Raw genomic sequence first — 9189 nt, forward strand, 5'->3', positions numbered from 1 at the left:
TTCAAGTTTACTTCATGTGTGAGCCGCAGCTTCTACTTTTAATCTGAAACGGTCACACCTAATTTCCGGTGTTTTTGCGAAATAAAAACATTCTTGACTTTACATTTCCGATTTTATTTCACGCCTCTGGAAATAAAAGCAGAAACTCCAGCTGTAACCAAACAAAATCAAATTTCTTTGTCTCAGCTGCCACCTCGAACAATTAACTTAAAAAGTCCAAAACATCTGAATGTTCCCAGTACACTAGAAGCAAAATGTATATTTTTATTTATATGTAAAAGATACATGTACAGTTTAGTTCCTGTTTTAAATTATTTTTTATTGACTACAAATCCTGTGCTTTGGTATCCAACAAACTGACGATAATAGAAAGAAAGAAAGAAGAAAACTAATTGAACAACATAAAAAAAAAGTTTCACTCATTTTTAATGTTTTGTTTTGACAATGTTCAGAAGCTGTAGAATAAAGTACTAAAACAACGCAGAAAAACCCAGAACAAACAAGTTTTTAGTTTACAGTTTTTATTTAAAACCATACGTTCATCCAAGAGGCGTTCAGGGTCAGCTAGAAACAGTGGGTCTTTTCAGAGCCGAGGACAGGATGGTGACAGATACACATGTTCCAGCTAAAATAAATTTGTCTCTATAATGTAAAAATAAAATGTATTTTCTTGTTTAGATTTTTAACTCAAAGTGATCCCACACTGCCCAAGCGATAATGTCATTCAGTCTGGATCAGAACATTTATTCAATTAACAAAATGAAGTCACTTCCTGTCAGATACTCTGGTCAAGTTTTTGTGTTTCTTAACTTTAGTAGTTTAAAGTGTCAACTGAACTTATCTGTGATTTTTAGAGGAAATGTTCTGGTTCGTCCCACTAAACTTTACACTTGTACCTGTACAGATGTTCCTCCACTGCTGGAGGCACTACAGAAGAAAAACAGCACCAGATGAACTCTTTCATAAAGCTCTCAGTTCCCAGCTGCAGTGAAGGCAACATTAAGGCCACTAAGGTGACTGCTGGTTGTTAGTGGTTCCAGGTCTGCAGGTGTGTCAGGGTCCTGAAGGCCTGCATGTTTTCAGCTACATGTTGTGAAACAGTGTGAAGTCTCTAAAGTCAACGGACAGGAAGGCCTCACCAGCCTGAAGACTTTCTGCCCAGAAACGTTCACCTTTTCCAAAATCCAGGTGCAGTTCAGGTGTAAATTACCAGGATGTTTCCAGGAAAACAGACTTCCTCCAGTTTGTCATGGGAACAGCAGCTAGTTTCCAGGATAGGATGATGAAAGTTTAAACGAGCTCATCTGACAGCTCCACAACAGAAATGTCTTTGAATACCTCATTACCCACAAGCCTTAGCTGCTGTAGGTCAATGAAGTGTTAAACAGAGCTAATGGCAGCTGTGTGAAATGCACCATGGGAGTTGGAGTTGTAGTTATAGTTGTGTCCTCAGGTTAATGGGTTAGATGTTCTCTGTCACAGTTCATGTTTTGTAGTTTCAGGAGACGATCACTGAACTACGAGAAACAGGAAACAGCTCCTCACACGTCACTGCTCTGTTACTGATATGATCTCACCATCACAGTTACTGACCAACCGTAGCACCGCACTCGAGAGAGGGGCAGCTTTGAAAACCTGAGCCATACTGACAAAGACCAAAGAACAAGAGACTTGTGGGGGGCAAGGTCAGGACCTACTGACAGGGCTCTAAGGAAGTACAGACCACAGACCAGTGCATACTAAAACCTGCCCCCTGGTGACGGCTCCTACACTCATCATGTCATCATGTCGTCCAGTAAATCCTGTTTTCCTTGTTGTGGACCTTCAGGTAAGTGTGTGGTGTTATCTTGTTGTGGAACCAGGATGCAATCTGATGCTCTGTTCCAGAACAGGTGCACCCTTCATGGCCCGAGCTAGATGAAACGTCTTGCCATTAAGGAAGTGTTTGAGGGACATGATGAAGACTTCAAAGTGCTGCTCTGGTCTCTAAACTCCCCACGCCAGGGCATGTGGGATGTGCTGCATCCACGGCAGCTCCATCTCACAACATACAGGACTTTCAGGGCTAACAGAGACTGGTAGAACAGGGACCAACAGGTCACCAATAAACTGGACTGTGCCATGTGCAGGTGGGGCTTAATGTGCTTTGATAAATCTCCACAGGCAACATGGCCACAGCTCACAGATACACCAGAGCAGCAGAACCAAAAGAGAAGCCTCCAGTCAACTGCAGCTACTCGGTGAAAATTTCAGTTCATAGAGACGAAGAGAAAAATTGCAGATGAGACCAATAAAATAAAACACCTGATTTCAAGTTATCAGTTAAATTGCACTGAGGAGTAAAAATGTGTAAATTCACCCGATCGTGAAAGGCCCGTGATAGGGCCGCCAGACGCAGCTTGAACAGCAAGTGGGTTTAAAGGACAACAAATGCTGTGGTCCAAACAGGAAGTCCAGGCTCCAGGTGAACATCTTAAAAAGAGTCATGTGATGAAGTGGTGGATCTGACTCGTGACCTTTGACCCCTTGTCCTCATTATTCCCAATCTCTCCAGGCTCTTCCTGCCATAGCTCGGACTTTAAACGTCCTTGGAGTGAACTTCCTGTTAAGAGGAAGTAGAGTTTCAACTTTCTGCATCAGTAGGCTTCACCCAGCTGCTGCTGTCACCAGCCAACTAATCATGTGACAGCACAGGTGGGCATCACGCAGAGACGTTGACATCCCTCAGAGCAATGGCAGCGGTTGTCCCGGCGCTGGTGGCAGCAGCAGTGGAGGCGGTTGCTGTGGTAGCAGGTGGAGGCACCTGTGCAGAGGTAGAAGGTGAGGAGGAGGGGGAGGGGGGCATGACGGAGAGTGTCAAGCCATTCTGATTGGTTGGGGTGGCGGTAGTCTGAAACAGGATCTGCTGTAATGTCCGTCTGAGGTTTGGATGCAGGCGACGCTGTGTCTGGTAGAAAATCTCCACGGCAACACACTTCATCACTCCGGCAACCAGGTCCTCGTACAGTGGGACCGTGTACATCCTGGATGTCTGTGGACAGGAAATGGTTAAATTTCGTTGAGAGAAAGATGCCACAGCCAGCAGTAGTAGCAGCAACACTGGCAGCAGTACGAGTTCATTTCTCACGTGTTTGTGCAGGAAGGCTCGGACTCGGGGAAGGTCGGGGTGGAACGTGTTCCTCACCACCATCTGCAGCCAACGGATCTGAATCTCAGCATTCAGACCGTCAAACAGAGACGAGTAACAGCTAGACAGACTCAACATCACATCTAGAAAGGTGTGGACAGAAGGAAAAGTCAGGAAGTACTCCACAGGTAAACACACATCACCAGGTGAATCTGCTCAGAGTCACAGCTGGTCACACCTGTGGTCATAGAGGAACTGGATTCAGTCTGTTTTCATCAAATTAGACTTTTTTCAGTTTCAGTCACAAAAACTACAAATATTTAGTCTCATGTATCTTACAATACTTTTGGAATTAAAGTTTTACTGTTTTCTAATCATTTAAAGTTAACAGCTGTCTCCATCAGTCTTTTCATACTCTGTACCGGGTTTGTGTATAGTATTATTAATATTAGTAGTACTATAATGGAGTACTGTGTGGCAGTAGCAGTAGTACTGACCGTGCGGAAGTGGCGAGTGGTCCAACATACGATCCAGGAACAGGACAATCTGGAAGGTGCTCCAGGCTGAGAGGTCAAAGGACATCAAGGACTGCAGGTCTGGAGGGGTTCCAGTCCTCCACAGGTCACACAGATCCTGGACTGGCTGGATCAGAGCGCCTCCTGCTGACAGATCCGGTTCACACAGAGGAGGTCCACAGCCATTGAGCCAGCGTTCGAACTCCAGACCTGAGACCAGGACCGGAAGTGGGGGGGGGGGGTGTCAACAAAACAGCATTGTCACAAACAGGTCTGCTGACAGATGTTACATGCTGGATCCCATTCAGGTGTACTGGTGCAGTGGTGTACAGGTGTACCTAACTATGACACTGAGTGTATACATGTGTACTGGATGTACTGCAGTACTGTAGTTTTCCTGTAGGTGTGGTCACCTTCTCTCTGAGCCACTGCAGCGTCCTTCAGCTCCGGGAAATAACAGAGGAAGTAGTCGATGAGGTCCTGGGCCACCACGCTCTTAAATTTAAACTGTGCAATGTAATCCTGAAACCACAGCAGACAGAGACTGTCACACTAAGCTCTGACCCGAGTCACTTTGAAAAGGCTGTGTGTGAAGAATAAAAACTGTTTCTGCAGGTATTTATTTCTACTGCTGATTCTGCGATGAAGAACCAAAGGTCTGGATGAAAAGAAAATGTGAGGAGCGTGTTTTAGTTTCAGAGCTGCACAGGATTACACAGGAGGAAATGACATTTTCATCAGGTGGAACTGGGTGTGATCAGCACATCCACCTGCTCACACTCCAGGTTTGTGACGTTTATGTAAAACATGATGAGTGTGTGTGAGACTCATTCAAATAAATTTACATGTGACAGGACGGAGCCTTGCTAGCGTGTGTGTGTGTGTTTACGTACTCGTAGGAAACCATCGAAGCGCCTGTAGTCTCCACACACCTGTGACAGGTACGACACAAAGCAGAAACCTTTCTCATAGGTGAACAGGTTCATCAGAGTGCTGGGGTTCACACCTGGAGGAGGGAACACTGATGTAAACACACCTGTGTTGCTGTGACCACACCTGTGTGTGTGTGTGTGTGTGTGTGTGTGTGTGTGTGTGTGTGTGTGTGTGTGTTGGTGTTGGTGTTGGTGTTGGTGTTGGTGTTGGTGTTGGTGTTGGTGTTGGTGTTGGTGTTGGTGTTGGTGTTGGTGTTGGTGTTGGTGTGTGTGTTGATGGGGTACCTGGCTCAAACTTGACCTGTAACTTGCTCACAGGGTTGTTGTCTCCAAGGAGACGCAGCTGTCTGTGGAGGGCATCCAATCGGACAACAGTTTCCAGGCAGGTGAACGTCTCACCTGCAGGAGGAGGAGGAGAAAATTACGGTAGTACTACTGAGTAACTGCTTGTTCAGACACATATACGTTACACTGATACATTCAAAGCATGTGGACAGAGCGCTGCTCGTGTGCCTCCTAATTATAGATATGAATGAATTAAGGTTTTTTATGGGGTGTTTTAATGAAATTGTACTAATACTATAAATACTTCTGAATCTATTGCAAATAAAACTGAATAAATTCTCTCACTGACAGTACTACCTCCTGTAGTACTCTTGCTGCAGGGCTGAGTAGCATGTGGTACTGTCTGCAGTACTCTTACCGTAGGCCTCTGTAGTAATTCTCCTCTGGGCATAGGTTGCCAGGCCTTCGCTCAGCCACATCTCCTCCCAGGTGGCATTGGTGACGGCGTTTCCGAACCAGCCGTGTGCGATCTCGTGGATGACGTCGATCAGCAGGAACTCGCTGCTCTCCAGGATGGAGGCAATGATGAAGGTGAGGCAAGGGTTCTCCATGGCAACGATGGGGAAGGAGGGGGGGAGGAAGACGATGTCACACCTGACAGACAGGTGAGTCAGATGGGCAGGTGGGTTTTAATCCTCACAGCATGAACAGCACAGCATGCTGACTCACCTGCCCCACAGGTACGGTCCAAACAGCTCCTCGGCCACGCCCAGCCAACGCTCCACGCTGCCCCCCAGCTTCTTCACCGCACACGACAACAGACACGGCTCTGCCCACAACCGACTCCTGCAAAAAAGCAGAGGTCAAAGGTCACATCAGGCAGACCAGACACATCCTGACATTTAGGCTGTGTTCAATGTTGTATACTGCATTTCCCATAATGCACCGACCTCGGGCCAACGTCTACATGCTGCAGCTCACCGGCCACCAGCGCCACCAGGTAGGATGGAACAGGAAACTCCATGGAGAACTGAAAGACCCGGTCCTGTTTAGAGTAGGAGCTCCGAGACGCGCTCATCAGGACCGTCACTCCATCTGGGACCTGCAGGCGAAGAGGAGGAGAGTTTCTCGTTAACCTGCCACAGCTCAAATCCTCCCTCATTTTTCAAACCCGAGCTGATTGATGAGGGTGTGAACATTTGAAAGTACAAACAAAAGAGGGAAAGAAAAACAGTCCAGGTGACAGAGGGCTTGTGAGGATTACAGGTCTGAGGTCATGACCCACCCGGACAGTAGCGCTGTATGTGCTCTTGACGGCAGGTGTGTCGAAGCAGGGGAAGAAGGAGCGATTACACACCGAGTGACCCTGAGTGAAGACCAGAGGTCGGGACTGACCGCAGGTGAGCTCTGAGTCCAACCACCAGATCTACAGACACACAGAGGAGCATCGTCAGTATTACCATCATCATCATCATCATCATCATAATCATTATTCAACAGTGACTCTCTTCTGTCACAGGAAATCTGCAGATTTTGTGGTTTGTGGACTCAGACATTTGCAGACGTCACTTTGGATGATTTCCACAGTTCACCGACACTTTACAGTTCAACTATTAATCATCTGAGAAGAGAATTGGCAGATTAGTGAAACGTGACCCTTAAACCCTGGATGAGAGTCGAGAACGGACTGTAGACGTGATATCGTGGGTGTTTGGCAGACGTGTGATTTATGTGGAGCTGTAATCAATAATCATTTCAGTTCACTTTCAAACAAAAACAGAAACCGTCTGTTCCTTTGGAGCGTTTGCTGTGTTTCTCCTTGAGTCCAAGAACAGACTGCAGCAGCAGGTCTCTGGGATTTGGACTCTTGTGTTCAGGAAACGGAAAATCACATTTTTCACATTTTGTGAACTAAACAACTGATCAATCACTATGGAACCCATCAGCAGATTAATCAATAATGGAAACATCTAAAGGAGCAGGTGTATCCTGGGGTCCTCTTACCGCCGGTCCATCTGTAGTGGTATAGCGGACTGTGATCTGGATCAGCTGTCCCGGTTTCACAGCAGATGTTGGCAGGCTGATGTTGAGCGTTGATCCGTAATCTGTGAATGGGTCGACCCGGTACGTGAGGGAGACAGGCTCCTCCTGTCCAGACCCAGGAACTTTACAGTCTATGGAGTGGATTAGCAGGGAGGAGTGGGAGTCCAGGATCAAGGTATGGATTCCGGGCTGGACTGAGACCAGGTCCAGGACCAGCCAGCCACTCATCTCCTTCACAGCAAAGTTAAGTCGCAGGTCCAGGTGGAAGTGTCTCAGCTGGAAGCACCGGAAGTTGGATGCTGAGGCCACATCGATGAGGGGACACCGTGGGGCCCCAGGACCTGGACATGCTGAGGGCTGGCTAGAGTCCCCGACACACCGTGCACCAGAGACAGGCAGGGATTTACGGCAGCAGCACAGAGAGGCCGGAGTCTGATGGAGCTCTGCCATCACAAGCTGAACCTGGGACTAAATCCCACTTAGACCTGGACTAACTGCATCTAACAAGAACCAGTTGAGGACTTTTTAAACCTCAGACCCGACACTGTCTTTACAGGGATCGACAAGACCAGGTCAGACCATATTCAAACACTCTAAACTGTGCTGCTCTGGCCTTCAAGTCCCATTTACAGTCTAACAAAAGGAAGACACACGTGATCCAGAACAAACCAAGTAAAGACTAATTTATAACCCAGTTTAACACTAGACTAGTTTTGACTTTAGACTTAATTTAAATTAGAAATAACCAGGTCCAACTACATTCAAAACACTGTTAAATAAAAGTCTAATTGAACTTAAAACCAGTAGTAAACACCAGTAAGGACACTTGGTAAGTGGGGTTTAATCTGGGACTATGTTCTTCCGGACTCCCAGTAAACCCAGCAGACAACACGTTTATAACCCAGTTTAACACACAACACAAAGTTTAAGCCCAGGGCTTAATTTAAACTCTATATAACTAAACCTCAACTACAATTAAACCTGACTAAATTTAGCCCTTTGTCAGGTAAAGCTAAATTCAAAACTCCATTAAACAAAAGTCTAATTTAACTTCTAATGGTAAATTAACACCCATAAGGACACTTGGCACCCAGAACTAAACTTAAACCTGGTACTATTAATTACATTTAATCGCTAATTTAGCACAGGAGCCGCATTTAAAGCCCAGTTTTAGCACATTTACCAAATGTATCCACATTCAGTCCCAGTTGTGAACCACACACTGGATCCCACTCTGTGCAAAACAGGCCAAACTGCATTCAAAATTTCACAAAAGTTCAACTGAGCACAAAACCTGAATCAAACCCTAAAAAGAAGTCACTTAAGTCAAAAACCGAGTTTAACTCCCCAGACTCTCAGCTTGGGCCCCAGTTTTAGCCCACTAAAAACTCGCTTTAACCAAACTCGGACTACATTTAAACCCGGCTTTAGCCGGGGCTAGCTGCTCCGTGAATTAGCACCTTTAGCTTTAGGACCAGTCGCTTTAAAAATCAGGCACTTTAACACTCGCAGGTCAACAGCGTTCACTAATGGAACTAGCTCGGTTAGCACAGCCGGCTAATTAGCAGGTAGTCTAATTAGCATTAGCACCAGAGAGCGCATTACTGGTCGTTTAAAGGATAAACAGTTTAAGTAAAATCCATCAGGACCCGGAGCACAAGAACCAGACCAACGCCGGCTCCTCCGGTGGAATCAGCCCGGCTCCCTGCTCTGAGTCCCGGTCACTGAGCTCAGGTCATCCCGGTGTGTTTACAGTGAAATGATGGTGATAAGAGTGGGAGTGCGGAGGACAGACCAGGAGAAACGGGGGAGTTTAATCCGAGAGAGACCCAAGAAAGCGAAGGAGACCTGGGGGGACAGAGGAGAATCAGCTCCGGACAAACAGGAAGTCCCAAGACCAGAAAAGTTTGTGTCTGCCGGAGGGGGCGCTGCGGAGCTGCCGGCAGGTCAAAGGTCATGCATTTCACTAACAAGTTATCTCCCCCGGCCCAGGGGCAATAAACAGACCATGTTAACATGCGTTTATTGATTCAACAAATAAAAGGACCTGCAGATGTATGGACACCTTATGAAAAACTTCTCACTGTAGAGTCTGAAAGGAGGTTTTTAAAGCTGAGTACTGACCAAAGAAGTGGAGTCATGTTTTTAATCTATCACTCATTTGTTTCTTCTAAGTGAAATTAAAAAAACAATTAAAGGAGGAAATGAATTTTAGGGCATTTTGAAGTGTGTCTCATCCCACTGAAACATTTGAAATGCTAAAATCCCACAGTTCAGTGAGCAGAAG

The 9189-nt window shown here is 46.3% G+C and overlaps 1 protein-coding gene across 1 annotated transcript; it reads right to left on the reverse strand.

Moving 5' to 3' along the window:
• Window positions 1-367: 367 nt before the first annotated feature.
• On the reverse strand, window positions 368-8789 carry rnpepl1 (arginyl aminopeptidase like 1). The gene is made up of 11 exons (XM_026296591.1): window positions 6864-8789; window positions 6145-6285; window positions 5810-5961; window positions 5589-5705; window positions 5278-5513; window positions 4860-4973; window positions 4536-4648; window positions 4056-4164; window positions 3625-3852; window positions 3128-3270; window positions 368-3031 (listed from the first exon to the last, which is right to left on the reverse strand). The coding sequence occupies exons 1-11, from the start codon at window positions 7350-7352 to the stop codon at window positions 2702-2704; spliced, it is 2172 nt and encodes a 723-aa protein (XP_026152376.1). The 5' UTR covers window positions 7353-8789; the 3' UTR covers window positions 368-2701.
• Between the last annotated feature and the right edge of the window lie 400 nt (window positions 8790-9189).

The sequence above is a fragment of the Mastacembelus armatus genome, chromosome 13, assembly GCF_900324485.2.
Source record: "Mastacembelus armatus chromosome 13, fMasArm1.2, whole genome shotgun sequence".
NCBI classification, from domain to species: domain Eukaryota; kingdom Metazoa; phylum Chordata; class Actinopteri; order Synbranchiformes; family Mastacembelidae; genus Mastacembelus; species Mastacembelus armatus.